Below are 25,100 nucleotides of genomic sequence, written 5' to 3' on the forward strand. Positions count from 1 at the left end.
GTACACTAAAAACCACTGGTGCAGAAGACTCTTACTCCCACCCAGCAGCTGCACAATTGTATGTACAGAAATCTTCAGAGGGATTAATGGCAAAGAGATATGTGAACTCCAAACCCTAACTACTCAGGGACATCATAAAAGAACTCAAGCATAAAGAAAGAGGCTAATTTAATGGCATTACTTGAGGATGTCAAAAACTTACCTTTTTGTTTGAGATAAATAGGACTCTGGACTGACTGACCTGCCTTGGGTCAATGAGCAAAGCAGATGGAGCTGCTGGCTCTTTCAGTTGAGGGCAGGGAACAAGCTGGGAAAAGAGATGCAGGGCAGTTGCTACTGTATTTGGAGAATGGGACAGAAGGACTCAGCAGGACAGTGGCCAAACACTGCTTCCATTTGTTTGTTTGCTTTGTAGGAGGGCTAGGAAAAGCGCATGGACATCCACAAGCTGCTGCTGTTACAGCTGTGAAGAAAGTGGAACCTTATGGATACATCTCCTAACACTCCAGAAATTAGATCCTTTCACAGTCTCTCTTATTCAGCTCTAACCCGCCCAAGTTTATGGCAGCATACCCTGAGGTCTGAACCTGAAAAAACAGCAGACCTAGTATCTGTACAGAATGAGCCTGCAATCAAAGTGTTGGTATGGATTCAAGAGATAAAGGTAACTAGGGAAGAGTGTGATGAACAAACTAAAATTCTGTATTCTGTATGAAACAACTAGAGTAAATGTACCGCTTGTTGCCAGGATTTGAAATTGAGATTTTAGCTTAGGGACTATCTTCTCCCTTCTTTAATAAATGGAGCTAATGGATAGATCTTTCTCAGTACAAGTAGTTTTTCAAAGCACTGTGTGCACAGTAACAGAGGAGTGGCTTTCCCTATCCTCTGCTAAATACTTTGTGTAGTCATTAACATGAGAGCAGAGTAAGAATAAAACCTCTGAACAGGATCACAGTTTTGAATCTAGATTCACTTCATGTAAGTCTTGCTGACTGTGTAAAGTTAAAAAGCAGTAGAGAATCGTCAGATTTAATGGTTTTATATAGGATCTAGCTAAAGCAAGGTTTTGTTACTTCAGACAAATGCTTATTATTGTCCTTTGCACAGGTGTAAGAATGGGTACTTTCTTGTTTCATGAACAAAATAAAGTCTGAAGAAATGAAAGCAAGTATTGTGCTGCGAAAATAGAAATTTATGTTCTCTCATTTTCAGCTGTTCTTTTAAGTATAAAATAAAACACAACATGCCTGAAATTTTATATGCAGGGTATAACCTGCCTTGTGATAGAAACTGTGAACATCTGATTTGAAGCAAGAAAGGACTATCCAGAAAAGGATCTTAACTGAGCTAAAATGATTATGCTTTGCTCTGTTAATTGATTAACAAGACCTGTACCTCACTGGATCCTTACACAGAAAACACAACAACTTTTCTTTAATGAATATAATCTTCCTACAAGTATTTGCTGAAATGTTACCATGAAATCAGGCCTTGAAGAAACAGAACGACTAACTGATTTGAGACACACTGAATATATTTAGCCACATTAACTGTATTGATGACTGAGAATTCCTGGTAAACCTTCAGTCCAACTGCACAAGAAATTGTACTCATGCCTTCCCAATCTAAGTACTGCAGAGAATACTAATATTAGGTTATGACATAGTAACAGCAAGTTAATATTGAACTTGGGAACTTACTCAACATAATAAGTGCCATAAATGGGATCATCAATTTTCTCCCAGCCATATGGAAGCTCTGAAAAACAAAGAGTTATCTCTCTCAGTAAATGCAGTACAGAATGCTAAGATTTCTAATAATGAAAGAGTAGATCTTTGCTGGGTGTTAAGGGAAACAACTGTATAGTGAAGTTAGATACAGTGATCAAAGCAAATGCCAAATTTTAGACACATACCATGGCAGCCGCAACTAATACTAACTTGAAAATTGGCATGCAAACACAGATCTCAGTCTCTAGAACAATACATTTCTAGTTGAACTGCTTTATTGTTCCAATAGCTGTGCCAGCCAACAACAGTAGTATATCTTGTATGATATCACTGCCAAAGGAAGTGAGGTTATTCTATTTTCCCAAATAGGTACATAACATTTAGTTGTGTTTGACTAATAAAAAGCTCTCCAGATAAAAAGAAAAGTTAAAAAAAAGTTTATATTGCTTACTCCATTTTATTTTAGTCTTTGCATTAAGGTGGGGAAAATAATTATAACTTATATTTCTAAATATGTACATTGCTTTCTGGGGTCTTCTTTTTTTCCAAAAGGATCTTAGAAAGTAGGTCTAAAAGGAACCAATGGGGTTTGCCTCCTATCACTGAAGTATAATAAATATATCTAGAATGTCCCTGAGTGGTTTGTCTTACTTGTCTTACTGTGATGGCAATTCCGTGGCCTCCAAAGACATCCTGTTCTAAAGCATAGTTATATACCAGGAAAATATATCTATGTATTCACGCCTAAAATTAAATCATTTTGTGCTCTCTTCAGTGGATCTGAAGAACAATTGATAATTGTCCTATTTTAAATAGCCTCATTAGCTTCACTTTCTTTTGACTTTTACCCATTCCTTTCACCTTTTTGTGTAAGTCATCTTTTCTAAAAAAAAATATTCTGTTTCTTTCCCCTGGGATCTCTACACTGCCCTCTTGTTCATAGACTGCATATTGCAATAATGTAATACTAATAATAACACCGAGTACAAGAACTTACAGTTATTATTATTGTCAAGACACTTCCCAGCCACTAAGTAATTAATCTTCTCAACACTTTGATGAGAAGGTTAAAATAAATCTCTGTCTATTCATCATATAGGTAGGACAGCAATGCTGCACAAATTAAAAACAAAAATTGAGGTTACCTATGTTATAAATTTAATTTACACATTGAAACACCTGATGATTAGGTGTCTTGCCCAGTACTTCGAGCCAGACTGCCCAAGCTAGGCATCAGTACCTCTCCATAGTCAGTCAATGGAAAAAGTTAAGATGCACAAATGCATTATCAGCTTGTGGAGCAGGGGTTATAAACAATATTGCTTTTTTCTAGGTGTGATTCTCCACTGCTCTCCTGCAAAATCAGGGTCTCCCTCTTGTTCAGTATTTCTCATGGTCCCATATATCTTGTACTCCTGGCTGTACAGTGGTACATTAATCTCTTATCATGTGGATATACAGGTTCAAACTTTCTCAAGCTACAGCAAAACTACAACCTGTATCTCAGGTTTCATGGGCAAATGGTCTAAACACCAGGCTACTGTGAAAAAATGGGGCACCATAACCCCCAGCTGTGCTATTAGTCACCTACCACAACTGTGCTCAACCCAGTGCTATGAGCACATGCTTGTCATGGTCAGAGCACACCCACAGGTTGAGTCCTTGGGATGGACTTGAGACACAGTGGAGAGATGTCTACATGCTACCTCCTGATGGAGCTTTGGCAGAAGATGAGCATCTAACTCCCCAGTCTCATGCCAGACTCCCCAGGTTGGGCACGCCTGGCTGTAAGCCTGATGTAGATCACCCATGAGGCTAATAAGTTTGACGTATCTTTAAGGTCAGGAGGTGCTAGACAGCAAATTTTTTTATTTGCTCATGGATCTAGGTGCCTAAGCCTAATAGGCTAGGTATTAGCCTATAGACTATTACAGGCTATAATTTAGGTGTAGGCACCTGTATTATATGTATCAATTTAGGCAGAATTTAGTTTTTCTAAATCTCCAAGTACTGAAAAAAGACAGAGCATTGGAGCCAGGAACATACCTCCTCTTCCAACAGCTTTCACACTCACTGCATTGAAATTACACTGATCCAAAATTAGGATTTAGTGATAGAGTGAGTTTATATTTTACATGCTTTATGTGCCTGCTTTACATGGGAGTATGAATCAAAATAAGATATTGTGGCACCTTCTGGCCTTAAAAGTAATTAAATTTACAAACATCATCTCCTGTACAGAAATAGAGAAAAATTTTAAAACATTCTAGGTATTAAAAAATAAAATTTTAAATACATTAATTGCATGATACTGAAAATCAATCTGTACATGTACATGCACACTTATATACATGCACACATATATATCCATGTACATCCATCAATATGTATTTTATTACTACTCACACTGAACACTTAAAAGTTATCATACCACCAACAGAACTTCATCTTTTGTTTAAGAGGCACCACATAGGCGTGACGAGTCTCTCAGCTGACACAAATAAAGACAGTACAAACCTCAGTGCCTGATGAGATGACTTTGATGGAGGCTTTGATTCACAAAAGGATGCGCATTCACATCATGCACAGGTATTGAATTCTGTGCAGTTAAAGACTATGTCACAATATACAGGGAGTGGTACTGAGATTCTGTAAGGAAATTTGATTCTGGAATACCTTGTCTCAGAATTTTTTTCCTTTGCAAACCTAGTTATACTTTTAAAGTAACTTTTTGGAGACAGTGTGAATACAGAATTAGATGGAACAGAACTAACACAACTCATACTGAGCAATGCCATTAAACTCGCCATTAAGAAGAGCTCCTGGATGATTTGAACTTTTTTTCAGTGATGATGTAAGTAGGTAATTATTGATATGAGATAAAATGAAAATGGGAAAATAAAGCCTGAGTGACAATAGGAAAATTAAAAAGGTAAAAAACAATGCAAGAAGCAGCTTTATCTCTGCTTGTTACATCTCCTTTAAATGCAACTAAAATAGCAAACACTGATCTTTTCTTGAGTGAACCTGCTTAGACTGCTACTGCCTTCATGTCACACTGCCCTTAGAAGAGGTTGCTGCTCAGTTCACTCCAATACTGCAATGAAAGATACAACCCTCTGCCAAAGATAGGACAGATAGGAACTCCAGAAATTTGTAACTTAGAGCTCAAGGATTTTCTTAATTCGATACTCAACTTTTCCCATTATTCTCCGAATATTGTGAGCATTCAAGTCTTCACAAAGTAAATCAGCACAAATCTGCACTGTGAATTGGAACAATGTTTTATGTTTTCATCGAGGTTATTTTATTATTGTAAATTCATAGGCCTAAATACATTTATTAATACATATTTAAACCAGTCACAGAATCACAGAATGGCTGAGGTTAGCAGGGACCTCTGGAGATCATCTGGTCCAATCCCCCTGCTCAAGCAAGGTCAGCTCGAGTAGGTTGCTCAGGGCTGTGTCCAGTCAGGTTTTGAATATCTCCAAGGATGGAGACTCCACAACCTATCTGGGCAACCTGTTCCAGTGTTCCACCATGCTCACAGTACAGAAGTTTTTTTCTTATGTTTAAACAGAATTTCTTGTATTTCAGTTTGTGCCCATTGCCTCCTGTCCTGTTACTGGGCACCACTGAGAGGACTCTGGTTCCATCTTTACACCCTCCATTCAGATATTTTTACATGTTGATAAGATCGCCCTGGAGCCTTCTCTTCTCCAGGCTGAATAGTCTCAGCTCTCTCAGCCTCGCCCTGTATGAGAGATGCTCCAGTCCCTTCATCATGTTTGTGGCCCTTTGCTGGACTTGCTCCAAAATGTCCATGTCTCATACTGGGGAGCCCAGCGCTGGACCCAGCACTCCAGATGCGGCCTCACCAGTGCTGAGCAGGGCAAGGATCACCTCCCTTGACCTGCTGGCAACACTCCTGGGCTTAATGTGGCCCAGGAGGCTGTTGACCTGCTTTGCCGCAAGGGCACACTGCTGGCTCGTATTCAAGTTGTAGAGCATTAGAATATCCTGGCATCACTCTTTCCAGAACTTTAGTAAAATCTGTAAGAGATTGATAATAGAAAGTCCTACACAGGTTCCCACAGAATCCTGGGCATCCTGAGACAAGACTATGGGATGCAGGTTCATAAATATTCAGAAAGAAAGCTGCTGATACACACACAAATCCTATACTACCCCTGCAGTAGGTTTCATTCCCAGGGCATGCATGATAAATAAGTCTCCTCTTCATAATTTGCTATTAAAAAATCAATGTTTTTACCTGTCTATATGACATGGAATAAATACAAAGTATTTGTCTTAATATTATAGGCACATTTTAACATAATCTTGCAAGGTTTTCTTCATCTAATTAAATTCATTATACAATGCTGCTTTCATATCTGGCCATCTAAAATTACAGTCCCTTAAAGAAGAAGTGAGGCAGGTACCAATAAATTTCATGCATATTTAAAAATACACTCTAAAACACACGTAGACACACACAAACGCACAAATGCATGTGTCCCTTTCCAAAAGTGTATTAGTTTTTTCAAACTATAGAATAAAAAAAATAAAGAAGATGTTTTGCTTGAATTCAAAGGTATATACTATTTTTCTGTAAATATATATTTTGAAGTATAGGGATACAGTGGATATGTTTTGTGTTATATAGTTATGAAAATCTGAAATAATTTGAAGATTTACTATTAACCTATTTTCCTAAAGTAATGATGCATAACTGTATTTATGAACTGGCACAACTATTGAGAATGCAAATGGCAAATCCCATTTTCTAGTGTAAAAGTCTGTAAAAATTTAATGAAATGGACGTACTACGGAGAACCCATTTTAAATGCTTGGATTGAACCACTAATTATCTAACATCACAAAATAGTCATGGATTCAGAAGAAAAGAAATACAAAAATTACCTTTGAGCACCATAACAGGTATAAGCTCCATGTAAGGGTATGCTCTAATTTCATTTTTTCATTTGAGATGCAGCCTGTAAGCTATGTTAATTAAAATTCTATGTTGACCAGTAAAATGGGATTGCTAGAGCACAAAACCCAAGCTGCCTTCTGAAGTATGGAAGATAAGGTTAGCAGAGTTTAGTTTAGTATAGAGCTTCTGTTAGAAGCATCTTCTGCTACATTTGCTTTAAGTAGCACTGTGATTATTTTTCATGGCATTAAATAGTAGCATCTATTCCATTTTTCACTATTGAACTGAAAAATTACAGGACAGAAATACTTTAATGCTTCATAAAACAGAAAGCTATGCATTTGCCAAATTAGCGGTGAGGGCACTACAGTTTCTCTTTTTCGGTCCACTGTGCCTGGTGATGATCACTAACGATGGAAGTGACTAGCAAACCTTTATAAAAATTGTTATAAAACACACACAAAGGAGACTACTGTTTGCCACCATGTTTAAACTGGGAAAGAATCTATAAATTATAGCATCCTCTGGTATTCATTTGGTAGCGCTGGCATAGACTGTTCATGTAGAATTTTTGCAACAAACGGCTTTGCAGTTATGTCTGAAATCTTCATTTGTATGAGCTAAACTATCATTCATGCCTTTACAGTTCTATTGATTCCAGAAGAATTTCTCTGTATAGCCAGGAGAAAATTTAATCTCCTGTCCTTCATTTTTAATCTTCAATATCTGACATTGCATTCGCACAGATCTCCTCACATTGTCCAGTGTAGGGCTTGTTCAGGAATATTTGTAAAATTACCATTTAAAAATCTGTAATAGTTCATGCACGTTTGGCAATGCTGATACCATGAGTGGATGGAAAGGCACTGAATAATCTGTATAATGTGTATATGTGCTCCAAATCTCACATTTCATGCTTTACCCTTTACCAGAGAAGCAGCATCTAGTTAACACGGCAACAGTCATCCAAAAAAAGATAAAAAGATGCATGTTTAATGTTAAGACACTTTGCTCAATATGCTTCTGGGTAAGCCTTTAAATGCAGAAGGAATTGCATTTCTAAGAGATAATCACCCAATAGTAACAAAGCCTCTGGTATTTTCAAAGAAGAAAAAAAAGAAAGAGAGAAAGAAAGGAAAGATTAATTTGAATTCAAGCAGGTCATTTTAATAATCAATGGCAGTGCCTTCTCACTGCAGCCTGCTTATGCTAATGGTCCAGATGCTTTTATTCTGCTTTCAGAAAGCTGTTGTGTTTCAGAATGATTTTTGACAGTGCCACTTCACCTTCCCTAGGGAGGGAGCAAGGAGTACATTTTGGCTCTTGATGTGCCAAGATGATGAAAATATATTACCAAAAGCAAGATTCATTTTTCTGAAGTTTATGTAGTATAACTGTATTCAGACCAGAGAGAGCCACAAAGTCTCTAAAGGTTTCAGAACAACAGCCGACATTGCGTCACCACCGTACTGACTGGCTGGAAAGACGAGAGCATATTTCTTGAATTGGCTGTAGTTGAAATATTTGTATAGTACAAAAGAATATAGTACAAGAGAGAAAAAGAACATATAACGCCTTCTATTACTGAAAATGTTGTTGATAAGGACGTGGAAGATAATTTTTGAGAAGAACTCTGCTAGTGAAAAAGTTATCCCTATAATGCTGTCAAAGTCAGTATGAGCTTGGGTCACCTGCCATGTTAACACCCAGGCACAGATTAGGAATCCTTTTCTAACCTATATATGAGATCTCATGAAAATATCACATCTTTCTTTTACAACTGTGTTTGTTTTCTACCTTCTCTTTTCTTTTTCCCTGTTCCAGATTCAGTTTTTGCCTTTACATGTCAGCAACCTTGCATAGAAAAGTATCACATGGGTTGGATTAAAGGTTATAAAAAACAGTGCAGGTCTGCAGTCCACGGCAGCTGTGCACTGTTCCAGTTTCTTTAAGAGACACCATCTTTGTAAATATTTATCTGCAAGGCTAAACCAGAGGAGCTCACTCCATAGCTTACATAAAATACCTTGCCTGCAAGGTATTTGGTGCGGCGAACAGATGAGCAGGGGAGGGATGCTGCCCGCAGTGCGCTGTGCTGCTGTCCCAGGAGCAAGAGAGCTGGAGACAGCCAGTGTGAGCGCTCCCAGCAGAATACACATCCACATCGCCTGTGTGGTATGTGAAACAGATACAGGAGTTGTGCTGCTGCCATTTGTGAAAACTTCTGTTACAGGTTGCCATAGGAAAAAAAGAAGATAACATTGCTGACTGAAAGCCAATGTTTAACCTACTATCCACACAGCAGCGTGAGGTGTGGTAGGCCACCCAGCTGCACAACATCTGGGAGCACCATAAAAACCAACCAAAGAAAAAAATCAGTATTTACATGCTCTAGTCAAATCCTTTATACTACCTTAACAGAAGATGGAAGGAAATAAACTAGATTAAAAAAATTAGAAGCTAAGTTGTTTACTGTCTCAGTGAAAACCACCACAAACACAAGGAGGACAACCCCAACCTTCATAGAGAAAACAACTTCAATCTTCATGACTTAGAATACCTGAAAAACTCAGGAAGTGTACCAGTTCCAAGCCAAGCCACGTAAGCTCATTTGTAATTAAACTCATGTTCTCCAACTGCCATTCTCATACCAGCAAATTTCACACAGTCATCATTGTTTATGTTCTATCTGTAATCACAAACCATTCACGTGCAATTTATTCTCATGAATAAAATGACGTTATGCATAATTTTCTTCTTGCACAATGGAAACAAATGTCTAGTAACATTCAGATCTGATAAATGCATCTACTTCCTCCTATGCAGCTTATTGTGACACATTACATCCTTAATTATGCAGAACATAGACTACTAAATATTACTATCAATTCAATTATACTTTCTCCCAGCATTGTTACCATGTGAAATATTGCCAGGGGTAGGGATATTTTGTAACATTAACTGTACTTGATCCTTCTGATGTGCAGACCTGTGTAACATCTATCAAGTTTTGCATTAGTACCGTGTAAAAGTACCAAATTAAACTGAATTACTGAATTGTAACTATCAAAGAGGAGTTCATAAAGGACTTGTTACCTCTTAATGCAAATAAAAATTAGAAAAATGCAATTAAAAAGAAGTTAGGGGAAAAACTACTCTATATGTTGAACATTTAGTTAGATTATTGTAGAAAGTCTCTGAGATGGCTCCCTTAATAAAGTCTGAATAAGTAACTCCATTCTCAACAGTTTACTGGACAATAGCTGAAGCTGGTCAGAGTACTCTCAATGGAACTTTTCAAGAGAAAGCTTAGAGTTTATACTAAGATCCCAAATAAAATATTGCTTTCAGTATATATAAAAATAACAGATTTAAGGAAAGGAGAAATACTCACTGAAAAATATTTATTATTCAAGCTTAAACTTTTTTTATCAAATCACGCTATTCTTTTCTCTTGTCCTCTGTCCTTACTCCTACGTTATTTATCATGGATACTTGGTTTGTATTACAGAACATTTGTTGAGAGAGAAGCTCAAAACAACTGTTGGTCTCAATTCCCACTGCAGTGACTTTTGTTTTGCTGGAAAAATCAAGGCCACTAGGAAACACTTGAAAAATTCCACTTTTTAGCTACAAGTGCTTGCCTAGGAGACTGGTTATACATTTATCCAAGCTTCTGTAGAATAATTATACAGTGATGTTACTTAGCTTCCAAGAATAGTTTGGGATCATTTTCTCAATGTTACATTAATTACATGATATCACATTTTTAATATAACAAAGGTTGTATCTAAATGTAGTCACTGAACCCCTGAGCCTCGCAGCTCCTAGCTTTAAACTAGCTAACGTGATGACTGCTAGGAGCGAAGTCACTTCAGCACGAATTGTGGTGCCGTACGCAAGCCTGTCAGGGCAGCTCAGTGTACACCTCAGCGGTTACTCCCGTGGCATGCCAAGGAACTGCGACCGCTTTGCCAGCTGGTCCCAAGTTCAGACATGCTCATAAAAGATACTGACACAGGCACACTTATTTTACCAACGGGAAAGGAGTCCCAAGCGCATCAGCTCTACACTGCATTACCAATTTGTATTCCTGAAGCTCAGCAGATTTGCTGTATTCCATGTAATGTTCCACTGTGGAAGATTCTGCCTTTGTAACTGATTTTATTAACAGGGCTTTTTAATGCTGTATTCTTTAGACTTTGAAGAAAGCAGACTGAAAAGAAACATTCTTTTTGATCTTTTGGATGTTCCAATCTTCCAAAGCTTGTATTTCATTACTGACTGTATCTATTCAGCCTTGTTATGAATCAATGTTTCCGTCTAGTAACTGTCTGATTTTATGAAGTTAGAATTTTCTTCTTATATTTGCCTTTCAACCTCTTTCTTTATTTATTTTCTTTGCCATTAAAATGTTTAATAACATAGTCATGAGTTTATGGAGTTACTGAATTTATTGTTATTATACAGCCTAAAAGCCTTTTGTTTGGTTAGTGACCTAAAAAGCTCCATAAAAAATATATAGCTACTAATAGCGCAGGTTAGACCTCATGGGAGGCAGCTGGATGTTCTGCTACTAATGCCTCCATTTTACAGATAAGCTTTAACTTATTGAAGTTAGCTGTTCACCTTCTACCTTCTGGTATAACAACAAAAAGCTAATTATTCTGTAAAAAAACAAAATGACACATTTTAACCTTATTTTCAGTGCCAAGCTTTACTAAAGGGGAATCAGGATTACCCTCAGCCTCTCCTCACAGGGCAAGTGCTCCTGCCCCCAATCATCTTAGTGGCCTTCCGCTGAACTAGCTCCAGTTTATTGACCCAGTCGACCCAGTCCCTGTTGGGAGTTCCAAAACCGGACTGTATTATGGATGTGGTCTAATGAGTCAATTCTCAACCTATCATTGCAAGGTTTTCTTCCTTCCCAAGTGCAGGACATTGCATTTGCCCTTGCTGAATTTCATAGGGTTCTTTTTGGCCCATTCCTCCATCCTGCCTAGGTCCCTCTGAATGGCAGTCATGCCCTCAAGTAGGTAGTCCTGCCTCAAAAGTTGACTGTTCCCCCCAATTTGGGGTCATCTGAAGACTTGACCTCATCACCTCCTTCAGATTGTTGATATAGATAGATGTTAAACAGGACAGGTCCCATGACAAACCCCTGTGGTACCCCACTGGTCAAGAGCATCCTGGTCAAGTACAGTGCTTTAACTACTACTCTCTAAGCCCCACTACCCAACCAGTTATATACCTAAGTAGTTTTATCTGCCCATCCAGATTGTAATGTTCTAACTTGGACACATGAATATTGCCGGACACAGTGTCGAAGAACCTTGCTAAAGTCAAGGTAAATGACATCCACTGTTCCCTCCTTGTCCACAAACATAGTTATTTTAAGGCAATCAGGTTGGTCAGGCACGATTTACAGAAGGTAAACCCACGCTGGCTGTTCCCAGTCACCACTTTCTCCTTCACGTGCCCAGAAACGTGTTCCCAGAGGACTCGCTTCATGATTTTCCCAGGGTCTGGGGTTAGGCTGACTGATCTGTTGACCCAGGTTTTTGACTTCTTCTGAAAATGGGTGACTTGCTTTTCTCCAGTCATCAGGAACCTCCACTGATCTCTTTGACCTTTCAAAGATATTAGACAACAGTCCTGGACAACAGCCAGCTTTCTTGCACCCTTGGGTGCAGTCATGGACTTGTGTGGGCCAAGTACTCCCAAGTAAACCCAGACTTGAGCCTCATCCACTGCTGGTAGTACCTCTCCTTCTTGAACCCTTGCACTAAGCACAGAGGTCTGGGAGACCTTCCCAGTGAAGACTGAGGCAAAGAAGGCTTTGGGTATCTCAGCCTTACCTGTGTTTGCTGTCCCTAAATCACTCATCCTATTCAGCAATGGTCCCACATTTTCCTTGCTCAGCCTCTTACTCCTAAGGTAGCAGCAGAAACTTCTCCTGCTGCCTTTGACATTCCCTGTAAGCCTCAACTCCAGCTGAGCTTTGGCTTTCTTGATACCAATCCTATATGCCTGGGTAATGTTCTGAGTTCCTCCTTTGCAGCCTGTCCCTACTTCCACCTGCCATATCTTGCCTTTTTGCATTGAAGGTTCATCATGAGCATAGCTGCTTAGCAAAGCTGGTCTCCTGAAATGCATGTTGTCATTGGGATGGACTGTTCTTGCACTTGGAGAATGCTGTCCTTAAAGACCTGCTGCCAGGGAGCAGCAGGACCATGGCTGCTCCCCAAGTGAGGACAGGCTAGGAGTGACCCCAGCACAGGCAGTACCCTCACTGACAGGCACAGTCCCACAGGGTCTGACCAGGGCAGGCAGAGAGAGGTACTGGCAAATAGGTCCACAATGGCGATGCAATAGGTCCAGATGCTTCAGAAATAGGGCTGGAGAGAAAACTACAATGTACATCTAAGGCATCCATCCAGGACAGAAGGCCACAGACAGGCACACCTACAACATAGCTCAGGCAGGGATTGAAGGCCCAGGCCTAAGCTTACATAGAGCCCCTGGGCCCATGGGCAGAGAGGGCTGGGTGGAGGTCCCACGTGAGGCTGGTCAGGGCAATTAAGGCTAACAAGTACTCTCAGGGCCCTGACACCTGCCAGTTTCCTGAGCTCCTTTGCCCTTCAGACCTGCCTCCCATGGAACCTCACCTGCCAGTTCTTTGGATAAGCTGAAGTCTGCTCTCCTGAAGTCCAGGGTCTGCACATTCCTTTTTTTCTTCTTCAACCCCCACAGGGTCTTGAACTCCTCTATTTCATGGTCACCCCAGCCAAGGCTACCACCAATTATCACATCCCTTACTAGTTATTCTGTTAGTGAATGGCAGATGCAGGTGTGTCTCCCCCCTGGTTGGCCCATCCAGTACCTGTAGTGAGAAGTCATCCCTGAGACTCACCAGAACTCTCCTTGACTGCTTGTGTCCTGTTATGTTGCCTGTCTAGCAAATGTCAGGGAAGGTAAAGTCCCCCATGAGAACCAGAGGCTTCCTTGAGTTGTTTAAAGAAGGCTTTGTCCACTTCCTTAGCCTGATCAGGAGTCTGTAACAATCTCCCATCACAATGTCACCCTTACCAGGCTTTCTTCTGATCACAGAATCACAGAATCGCTGAGGTCAGAAGGGACCTCTGGAGATCATCTAGTCCAACACTCCTGCTCAAGCAGGGTCACCTAGAGCACATTGCACAGGATCGCGTCCAGGAGGGTTTTGAATATCTCCAGAGAAGGAGACTCCACAACCTCTCTGGGCAACCTGTTCCAGTGCTCTGTCACCCTCACAGTGAAAAAGTTTTTCCTCATGTTCAGATGGAATTGTCTGTGTTTCAGTTTGTGCCCGTTGCCTCGCGTCCTATCGCTGGACGCCACTGAAAAGAGTCTGGCCCCATCCTCTTGACACCCTCCCTTCAGATACTTGTACACATTGATAAGATCCCCTCTCAGCCTTCTCTTCTCTAGGCTAAACAGACCCAGCTCTCTCAGCCTTTCCTCATAAGAGAGATGCTCCAGTCCCCTAATCATCTTTGTAGCCCTTCGCTGGACTTGCTCCAGTAGTGCCACATCCCTCTTGCACTGGGGAGCCCAGAACTGGACACAGTACTCCAGATGTGGCCTCACCAGGGCTGAGTAGAGGGGGAGGATCACCTCCCTCCACCTGCTGGCAACACTCTTCCTGATGCAGCCCAGGATACCATTGGCCTTCTTGGCCACAAGGGCACATTGCTGCCTCATGCTTAACTTGGTGTCCACCAGCACTCCCAGGTCCTTCTCCGCAGAGCTGCTTTCCAGCAGGTCAGCCCCCAACCTGTACTGGTGCATGGGGTTATTCCTCCCCAGGTGCAGGACCCTGCACTTGCCTTTGTTGAACTTCATGAGGTCCTGACCTATAGGCTCTCCACCAGCCAGTCATCCATCCCATAGGAGAGTTCCATTTATCCAAGCTGCTCCTTCACACAGAGGGCAGACCCCTTGTCTTCCCTGACTGTCTTTCCTGGTCAAACAGGTTATTTCACCTTGTTCATGACTGATTTTTAAAATAATCACATTAAACTTTTATTAAAAAAAACTTTTATTAAAAATTCAGTCAACTTTAGAAAACATTTGTTTCATGACTTCATTTGTCTCACTGGGTCTTGAGAGTCTCTAGTCAATGTTTCAAAATAAAGCACACAGCATAATGGTTTCTATTTCTTTGTTTTCCTGCCTTGTTACTACACCAAACGGTAATTATCTGATTTTATCTGACAGGCCAGTGAGTCAAATAAGGTAGCCGTATTATAAAAAGAGATGAGAAAATATAACATCCATAGAGATAATGAATAAAACAACCAGCTAAGAATTTTGTATGCTTACAATCAACTGATTATCTGTGGGTGGTCAACAAATAACGAGTTCTCCTGCCCAGACTGTAAAATTGCACAGGTGCATTACTGATTTGTGGTGAGCGACAACAACCTCAGAAGCATTAGATACTGGCATTGGATGGAAAGGTCAGAGCAGATTAAATAAACTACTGCTCTGATCCAGTACAACACTTCTTTCTTTTCTGTATTTTATTTCCAAGTGGCCAATGAAGTTATATGCAATCAGACTGAAGAATCTTCTGCAAAGCACTTCCTACATGACTTGTTTCCATGACTACCATACTTTTTAATAATATGTTTTCACAGTTCTGAATAGTAGCTGTATGTAGGTAATGCAAATGCATTAGTTGTTTAAATAGTTTTTGATGAAATAGATAAATCAATGCAACTGATTAGAGAGATTACATTGCACCACTGAAAATTTAGGTTAACATTTGAGAAGCTAAGGCAGTAGTTCTTGATTTACCCTAGTGGAAATAAGATTAGAATCTAGTCTTATCTCTTCAGTGGCTTCATTGCCATGTCTAAGGTGAGAACGTTAAAAGTCCTGTTTTATATTACTTTTTGCTTTGTTGCACAATAGATAAAAAACTGCTTTAGTTGCATATAACTGCTTTCCAAAACTTCTTGTCATAACTTATTCATCATTATGCATTAGTTATATTTATGAGGACACTAAAATTGAGTCACTTTGTACTTTAAACATTATGTTAAAAAATCCCTTGGCATCTGAATGACAAGGAAATATGTATGAATTTGGAAGCTTATTTTTCTTTATTTGAATTGTAATGCCATCTGCCAAAACTCTCAGAATGGTTCTGTGACAGCATCAGAAAAAAATTTTGCATGAAAAACGGGCATGTATTCTTTTGTTAATCTTCAAGAGATACATTTTGTTTGCATTCACAAGGGCATTTTGCAAATATAGTGTCCAACTAATACACCAATGTGTGACAATGACAAAATAATCAGATTTATAAGTCACATTTTCTTCAGGAGTTTTAACTATGTGGGATAATAATAAGACAGTTAAAGAGATCTGCCCACATTTTCTTCATGTTTTGAAGTTCAATAATGTTGGCATGTAGTTAACATGCCTTAGGAAGAAAGAAGAAAAAGGAAGGCATACTTTGCTTCCTATTTTTTTATATTTATTCTCTGAGATGTCATGAAAACTCAAACACATACATTCTCCACTTTCTCTTCCCATCCTTCCTTCCTCCTCCCCAGTATAAAACTGGGTAGTCTAGTAACCTGAACACCAGAGAGGGGACTAAGAGGGTACTGGGATAGAGGGATGGGATAGAGATGGAGATGGGACAGAAAGATAGAGAAAAACAGAGAAGATTGTGATTCTTAGTGTGTCTTGTTTATCATTAAGCATCTCCAAAAACCCTTGGACTCTTTTCCCTATAAATACTCTTACATCTCTGAAGAAAACCTAAATATTTTTTCAAAGACGGGTTGTAGTCTATTCCCAATTCTCACCAAACTTTGCACTTTTTAATTAAAAGAATTTTGTTCCTCCTCCTGTTTCCTTCTTGAGAATTCTTTCTTTGAGCCCCACTGGCATCCCAGCCTTCCTGAATACTGCCTTTCAGGATGAACTGCTCTGGTTTACAGAAGCCTGAGTCTTTCCCATTCCCAAAACTCCTGAGGGGAGTAAGATTATAATCACAATCAAAAGGCTGCTGTGGCTACCTCAGAAAAAGCATATCTGCAACAATTAATGGAAGAAGAGGTGAGTGTCTGATCACTTTTTCGTTCACGTGGAACAATAGCCTTTTTGTATAAGTCATGGGAACTTCAGGTTAGTCACTCACACAACTGTCACTGTTATATGCATCAACCCAGAGAAATGATGCATCTTACTTTCACGACTGGGCTACGGATCCTTTTGGAATCAGTGACTCGTTTACTTGAGTTACTGCAACAGAAAGTAACCTTTTTCTCAATGCATGTCCTTGCTTTGTCCCATCTTGTACAGTTTTGATTCCTGCACAGGTATGTCATTAAGTTAATTGATTTTGTACTTAATGGTTGAAGACAGCTCTCCAAATTGAAGTTGTACCAGTTTAGTGGCATAATAAACAAATCTATTCCAGCTCCTCTTTTTCTGTCAGTTAATCTTTTAATTTCTACTCTTTACTGTTTTCTAGTCTCTTCAGCTTCTTAAATATCCAGGTCTCTGCAAGTTCCCAAAAAAGAGACCCTCAGAACTGAACCCCCTACACCTTATCCCAAAAGATGTACATTTCACAACAAGGTTCAGATAGAATAGACCCTACTGGATCAGGAACATCAAAACTGGATACCGTCTGAACAGATCTCTTGCTGCAGTATCTCGTGTGAGCCTTACTTTGCCTGAGTCTACTTTATACTTAATTCTCTGCCGAGCCAACACAGAAGTATTCTAATGTAGACATACAAAGGCATGCTTTTAGACACTGACCTAGTGTTACTTCATTGAAACTTTCTGAGGATTTCTCTTTTTGCATTTTCATTAATGGTTCCCATGAGAACAATACAGACTGAGTGCTTAGGCTGGGTCACCTCAATATCAGCACATCTTGTTCAGAAGCCTGAGCAAGAAGGGTAGCAGCACAGTCTTACTGACTAGAGCCTCAGTCAACTCAAAAACATACACATATGAGGGCCTAACAGAAAATATAAGAGCTACTATTTTACAAAAGTTGTCTTTAAATTGGTAGAAGGAAGTCTTAGGACACCACAAAAATAAACTGCAGAAATTGCAAATAGGAATAAATAAGAGAGAAATGAAGAAGCTAAAATGTGGCAACATGTTTTTTAGGATTGATTTGATTAATAAATTCTGCTGACCATCTGCAGACAGAACTCAGAGGATGAGAATTTTATTGGGACTTATTTGTCGGTCAAGTGTAGAGACTGCATTATCTTGAAATTAAGCAGAGCTGGAAGGGACTTGATTTCTCATCCCTCTGAGTAGGCACTCCTGACATTGTAATTATAATGCCTGTTATGCACTTCTGTAAAAAGTATTGTTGGGATTATCATCCATAACTTTCAGATGCAGCAACGCTCGCTAAATTCTGTTAATTTATAACTTGCCACATAGTCACTCTGTGCATTAATCAAAATATTCCCTTTTTTTCTTGCTGAAATTTAATTCCTTTGATGAAAATGTTACACGTCTACAGAATATGTATGATAAATTCCAAGGTTTGCTTTTTATACTGAGTTACAGTCAGGATTTGTGGATTTAGGCTAGTCTCTATTTTCTTCTTTGATATGTAATTAGGTGCTTGCATTTCACGGACTTGGTTCACATCTGGTTCACTGGTCTGTTCTCCCAGAAAAAGATTATTTCTGTAGCATGGGGAAAAAAAAGTCTCCAACCTTTTGTAAAAAGTATTACAAATGCAGGGAAATGTATGCTACATGTATTTTAGATGCATATTTTTCTCTGCTCCACTGACAAAGTCAGTTGTGAAGCTGCCATGTTTGTAAAACAGTTGGCACCGAGCACATGCAACACCTGTGCCAGAGGCAGCCTCTGCCAGCCTTTTAGTACACAGTAAAATGATAAAAATGTATTAGTTTTCCACTTTGCAGTTGCATTCCTAGTTAATTACACAATGCAGCTGGTGCTGCAGGAAAATCCCTGCTGTTTAACAGTAAAGGAATTTAAGTGGAAAGAGTAAAGATGTGTTGCTTTGCAACTGTCTCTTTTTTTCCCCTTTAATCTCTTTTCTTCCTTCTACCATTTTCAAAGTAGATGATGCATAAGGGGCAAAGGGACAAGGAGAGTAGAAAGCACAGGTGGAAATGGGTGAGAGAAAACACCAGTGCAACAGTGAGAGGAGGAAGTTATGAGTAGCATAAGGAGCTGGACAAATCTTGCTTGAACTGCTCATTTCCCACCATATCTCACCTCTCTGCCATTATCTGTGGATCTGTTCTCTTTTGTCAGTTGTCTTTCCCATGTTTTCCTCCACCTTTTCTCTTTTTTAGTTCCCTTTCCCCCCTTTTTTTTTGAAATGTGTTGGGTCAGTAACAAACAGGATACCTTCTGGGTTCCTACAAGTGATGGAAGATAATGGTGTCTTCTGCAACTTAAAATAGGAGCAAGTGCTCATGTTATTGGCAGTATACACCCTAAACAAGGGAGAATCTTTGTCTTTATAACTCCTGCATTTGCAGAAGCTGAGTCTGGATATCTCTATCAAGCCTACAGGGGAACCGGGAATGTAAAAAACTGTTTAAAGATTACGAGATGGCTGCTCCCTTAGAGCACATATAACCTGTGATGTAACTTGCTAGTCAGTGCTTGAAATGACAAGGAGCTTATAAAATTAAAACTCAATTTTATTTAGGTGTCAGTCTAAGGTTCTACAGAGAATACTTGTATTGCCATGTCTTCCTTTAATAAAGGTAATTAATGCCACTCAGTTATTTTAGGGCCACATCTGTAAACATGACAAGTACGGCTTGTATCAGCTTTGTCAAATTTAGATCGTCTTAAGGGGCCTGAAACTCACACTGCCTAATTTGCTCAAATTGCCAATATCCTCTGCTTTTATGACACACACCATAGTATCTGCTTACCTCAAAAAATGGGAACCTCATAAACTACTCTATTCCTACAACCATCAAGGTCATTTTCACTTCCCTTCAGAGTAGGGCTGTTAAAAAGAACTGGTGTCAGATAGCACCTCTGAGATAAACTTTGTCCCCTGTTAGATTTGTAGGCCAGACCTCTGCCTTTCAGTCGTTACCAAGGTTCTGAAACAATTTAATAAAGTGACTGAGACACCAGCTCTACAGATCAATCACCAACATCCTTGTCCACATTTAGTTAGGATAGTGAGTGGAAAAACATATTCAAATAGCCAATGAAAGTAATGAAGAGTACTTAATTAAAGTACTATCAAAGCCCTAGTAATCATGAGCAATACTTAATCAATTCTTAATCCTGTCTATTCAATCAACAAAATTTGGAGCCAGGAGGCTGTTTAAGACCTAAAAACGACAGGCAATAACTTTGTCTTTGCATTAGTAAAGGTAATTCTCTGCAACCAGACAACAATTAAAACCATTTTATGGCTCCAACTATCCTTCTAGAGTCAATGAATCACGGGAGCATATAGTTCATGTTTCTGTTCTGTTCTCCCTCACTATTATTCCTATGGATGTTTTGCCATCTCCTTTTGCGATCTTTCTTTTAACTGTCAATAGCAAAAGGTTTATTCATTTTTGTTCCAAAAGAAAACATCAAAAAAATCTTCACAAGCCTGGAAATTTTTGCTGCAGCTATACTGATGACTGCTTTATTCTGTGTAACCACACTGGTTCCTCATGAAGAGAAGCACTCAATAAAGAGATTAAACTCTGATGCAGCGCATACGTTAGGGACTTTCGTATAGATATTGTCAGGTTTTCTGCAAGTCAAGGCTACGCTAATAAGCCAAAGCCGTTCTTTCATCACTCTCTGCAAAGCAGAGATTTATGGGTAATTCCACAGGAATGAAAGGGAAGGCATATTTAGCCAGGGAAAAGGACTGAGGAAATACAGACATACACCATGGGGAAGTCTCCACAGTGGAAACACTTCTGTGCACAGGCAGGGAGGCCAGCACATCCCACGTGCAATAGTTTTCTGGCCCCGTCTGGTCTTTGCACCCTCCTGCTGCCTTGTCCATGTTGAATTCAGCCCTGCACTGCCCAGGCACGGTCAGCCTCTGCCCAGCAGCAGAGTTTGCTTCTCTCCCAAAGAACCTGCATCCATTTTGCCACCTCAGGGGAAGCAGCATGGTTTAACCCATGTTAAATGTCCGTTGTCCACTACCTTATCTTTGAAAGCAAGAGCACCTGACGGAGGGGTTCTTCTGTCTTATTTTAGCTAATCTAATGGTCAGAATGAGGTAGATCCTTAAGAGGAAATATTGCTATTATCTCATAACTGTGCTTACCCATTAACCATTTTTATTTTTGATAAGTTGATAAACATTTCTGTTATTAATGCCCATTGAAGACTGTGATAATAAAGGAAAAATTATAATAAAAAGTAAAATCAAGGACATCAGCACCTGTTGGTCCTGTGAGAATAAATTATTGGATTAAAGAAAGAGAAAATTAATTCAATTACTGTAATATGAATGGTCTTGAGATGCAAAATATGAGTATGAAATTCAATTTTTAATCTATCTAAAAGTGTAGGTCTTCAGTCTTTGGTTTAGACTCATGTCTAATCGAAATCACATTAAGTAGAAGAAAGGTTTTGGGAGGAAGAAAAGACAGCAGAACAAAATGTATAACCTTCCTCCTCTCCCAAAAGAAGACCTTAATAGCATAGGAAGGCCCTTAATACTTTCCCCAGATCAGCTTTTTTCTGTATCATCCATTTTTTTAATCCTATTGGATATTTAGATACCTTTGAGTTATCTTGAGGCCACAAATGGGAATCTCCGCTGAAAAGTCTATTTTTAGCATTTCATGTTCCCTTTGAAAGAGATATAATCTAATAAAATGAACAATAGAAATGAAATAAATGTGCATAAGCAGACTATGAAAACACTGAAGTGAATTTGAATTAGGATAGTCTCCTTTCTGTTGTCTGTTTCAAAGCATATAGCAGACTGATGATATCTACAGATTATTTTTCATATTTGCCAAAGAAAATACCTTGTAACTCCATTTGTATGCACTTGATGCAAGTTGTAAATGATCAAAATAACAAAAACAGACAGTGTGGCCATATGTTCCAGTACAGTACCAAATTATAGTACATTAACGCCCCATCACTAGCACACAAAAAAGCTGCAAAGATAAATGTTCCCTAAAAAATATCTGCTGAAGGATTAAAAGAGGGGTAAGGAAATAGATTTAAATTAAATATATGAAAAATATATATTTTTTTGCCTTTTTTCCTTCAAGGTTCTGCTTTCTTCACTCTTTCTTCCCATTATTACTATTGTTAAAGATTCTCTCATTACCTCCTTTTGCTGTCGTTAGAGATCTTGATGTTATCTTTGAACGGGAGCTTCAAGTATATTTCTCATACAATTAAATTTTCCAGGAGCTATAATCTCAACAGCTCAAGCATATGTAGACTTCTTATGTCTGATATATCCAAAATCCTGGTCCGCACATTAGTGGTTCCCAGTCACTCAAATTGTACAGTGCTATGTACGCTGGTCTGTCAAAATCCCCCTTTCTGTCAATATAAAACATTTGGCTTGTCTAATTTAGTGTTCATTTAGTGTTTATAAGTCTAGATTTGCTCATTGCAAGCTAGTTTCTTTTTCTACCTGGATTCATTTCTGCTTGAAAGATATCTTGGATTAAGGTAGAATGTGTTTTGCTTTGCTACTGCTCTTGCTATGTGTGGATATTATTCTGGAATAAGAGTGTCTTTTACTAGTCAAACCTTCAGTTGCTTTCTGTGTGGTGATTCCTGAATAATCTCACATATAAGCAAGGATGGAATATCAAAGTGAGCTAGAAATAAGAAAAAAATGAAAAGTCCCTATATTCAATGCTTTGCTCCCTAAATGCATACATGTAATGGTTTCTTTAGCTTCCCTTTTACCTTCAGAAAAAGAAGGGTTAATTACCTATGTGCTACTAAGTGCATTGCGAAAATGCAATGGAATTGGTTTCAAAGGACAGTCTATAATGTAAATGGTTATGGAATATAGAAATACAGACAACTTGTTTCCAAGAATTCCAGTTTCTCTACAGGTGAGTTACTTTTTGTCTTTTATTGGTCTTCTCTCTTTCTCTCTCTCCCTCTCTCTCTCTTGCTGCAGTTTCCACACAGTCACTGTTAAGAGACACTTTTTTTTTCAGATCTCCAGTTCCATTCTCATACATCTTCTTCCCACAAATGCACTCCCTCTTTTTTTAATATAAAATATTATTTACATGCTGTCTCTAATAATTTGGACTGATTCATTTTCAATTAACATTGGAATTGAAGAAGAACCTTAAGAAGTGTTGGCATTGCCACAAAATTTGTGTCAGAGCAAGGCTTTTCTCAGGACTGCTGACTCTTGATGATAGTGTAGGTGGGCTTCTCAACCCAGCATGGTTTGACTGACACTACTTTTTTGAAGTAGACATAAGACAGATAATACTTTAGTCATTTACATGTCATCTTGCCATCAAAGTAGTGTTGTCAGAGCATCCTGGAGGTCTATAAAATGATCTGGTGCTCAGTCTGTAAAACTTCACTGGACTGACAACAACCAATTTTCTAATAAGCAAAGGAGGACAGCATCTGGTCTTACTATGAGTTTTAAGTAGTCTTGACACTGGGACTGTGATTTTCCAGAAGTTTGCTAAAAACTGCCTCAAGGACTGCACAGAAACACAGACATTGCCTTGCAGCCAGTGACAGAAAATAATAATATTTTGTAATGTATGCTTTTTCTGTAGAACAAAAGAACATTCAGAACACACGAACAGTTTGAAAGGATGCTCTTGGGACAAAATGTCCAATTTTCAGCTCACTTGCTTCTGCTCTTTCACTTTTATTCCTCTTCACTTCATTTGCTTTTTGTCCATTTCAACTGCAGCCTTTGATTCTGGTTCCGAGATGTACAAAGCAAAGCCTACGCAGAGGGCAAACACCTTTCCAAACATTTATTGTTGATTGTCTGTGTTTACTGTCTAGAACTTATTTTTATTCTAAATAGTTTTTCATTGCAATCTGTTGCATGTTAAACAGAAATCTACTTTTCTGTTTCCCCAAAATATTTTCTTAAATCTTTAATTGTACATACCATCTCATTCAAGTCTAACTATATGACTCTTAATCACACTTGCATACCCAGTAGGTTCTCTCTAATCATGTAGGTAACATCTTATTGACCTATTTCAGTTCCAGCTCATTAAACACAGCTGTTCTCAATGACCAAGAAAAGTACAGTATTAAAAAAAAAGCAAACCCACAGTATTAAACAAAATTAAGGCAAGCAGAATGGCTGATTTAAATTCTTTCATCTAAATTCTGCTCTCAAGTTCACCCAAGCCCTCTCTTTTATCACACTACAAACCTAGGCGTACACGCAGAACTTCCACCGAACAAAAGGGACAAAATATTAGCCCCAGTCTGCAGCTTGCAACCCCCCAGAATCACAGACAAATCTACGCCACAGATCTGAATGAGATAACTTTGGTCCCTGAAGCAGTCTAGCCATAGGCTAGAAAGCACAAAGCTGCATAAAAGCTAAATTTATCCTACTACTTCTGATGCAAAAGATAATCACTGAGAGCTAGTCAGGCATCCCCTCGACATGTCTTGAAAGTTGATTTTATTCCGTTCACTGCATTGGAGTTGTCAAGAGATTTAGTTTGACTGTAAGTTCTTCAGGGCAGAGATCAGCTAATATTTATGTTTGTTTGGTAACTACAGAAAAAGGCTGAGTGTTTTATGCTTTGTGACAGTACAAATTAATAATGAAAAAGCTATAGTAGCAACAGGTCAACCAGTAGCAAAACATACTGTTTGCTAAAAAACAAAAACAAAAACAAAAACAAAACAGTAATAGAAGAAAAAGATTATTCTGGATAACTTCTAAGGAAACATAACAAGAAAACTCAGGAAGGATGTTGTAAAAATTTTTATCTGAGACATATAATGAAAAGAGCTTTAGCTACAGTAGACAGTAAACCAGAAACAATTCTATATTATGATCAGCAGGTCGGGATGGTAGCAGATGGAGAAAGTGTTAAAAAATGAGATGGATGGCATTTTAACTTCTGAGCCATTCTGTTGAACATTTTTTGCTTTCCCAAGACTTTCAGGACATGAAGATATGTTTCTATTCAATTAAGGCTGAATTTGCCTCCAGTTACAACTCCGCATTTATTGAATTGCAAGGATCTGTATATTCAAGAGTTTATGTGCTGACTTCAGGTAAATCATAGTTCTCTACAGCATCAGCTACAGCATCAGCTACTGAGGTATTTTATGTTTGTTCTTTAAATCACTTGCTCAAAGCAATACTTGTTTTTCAAATATGTGGTTGAATAACCAATTTCTCCAACAGCTTTGCAGAATATTTTTCA

The 25,100-nt window shown here is 38.8% G+C and overlaps 1 protein-coding gene across 3 annotated transcripts in view; it reads right to left on the reverse strand.

Annotated features, from left to right (window-relative positions):
- Window positions 1-25,100, reverse strand: part of MAGI2 (membrane associated guanylate kinase, WW and PDZ domain containing 2) — a 781,658-nt gene that overhangs the window by 158,274 nt on the left and 598,284 nt on the right. For all 3 annotated transcript variants that reach the window (XM_067316830.1, XM_067316827.1, XM_067316829.1), the window contains one exon: window positions 1,704-1,761. In XM_067316830.1, coding sequence (XP_067172931.1) covers window positions 1,704-1,761 — 58 coding nt within the window. The remainder of the gene's footprint in view (window positions 1-1,703; window positions 1,762-25,100) is intronic.

This window comes from Apteryx mantelli, chromosome 1, assembly GCF_036417845.1.
Source record: "Apteryx mantelli isolate bAptMan1 chromosome 1, bAptMan1.hap1, whole genome shotgun sequence".
Lineage (NCBI taxonomy): Eukaryota > Metazoa > Chordata > Aves > Apterygiformes > Apterygidae > Apteryx > Apteryx mantelli.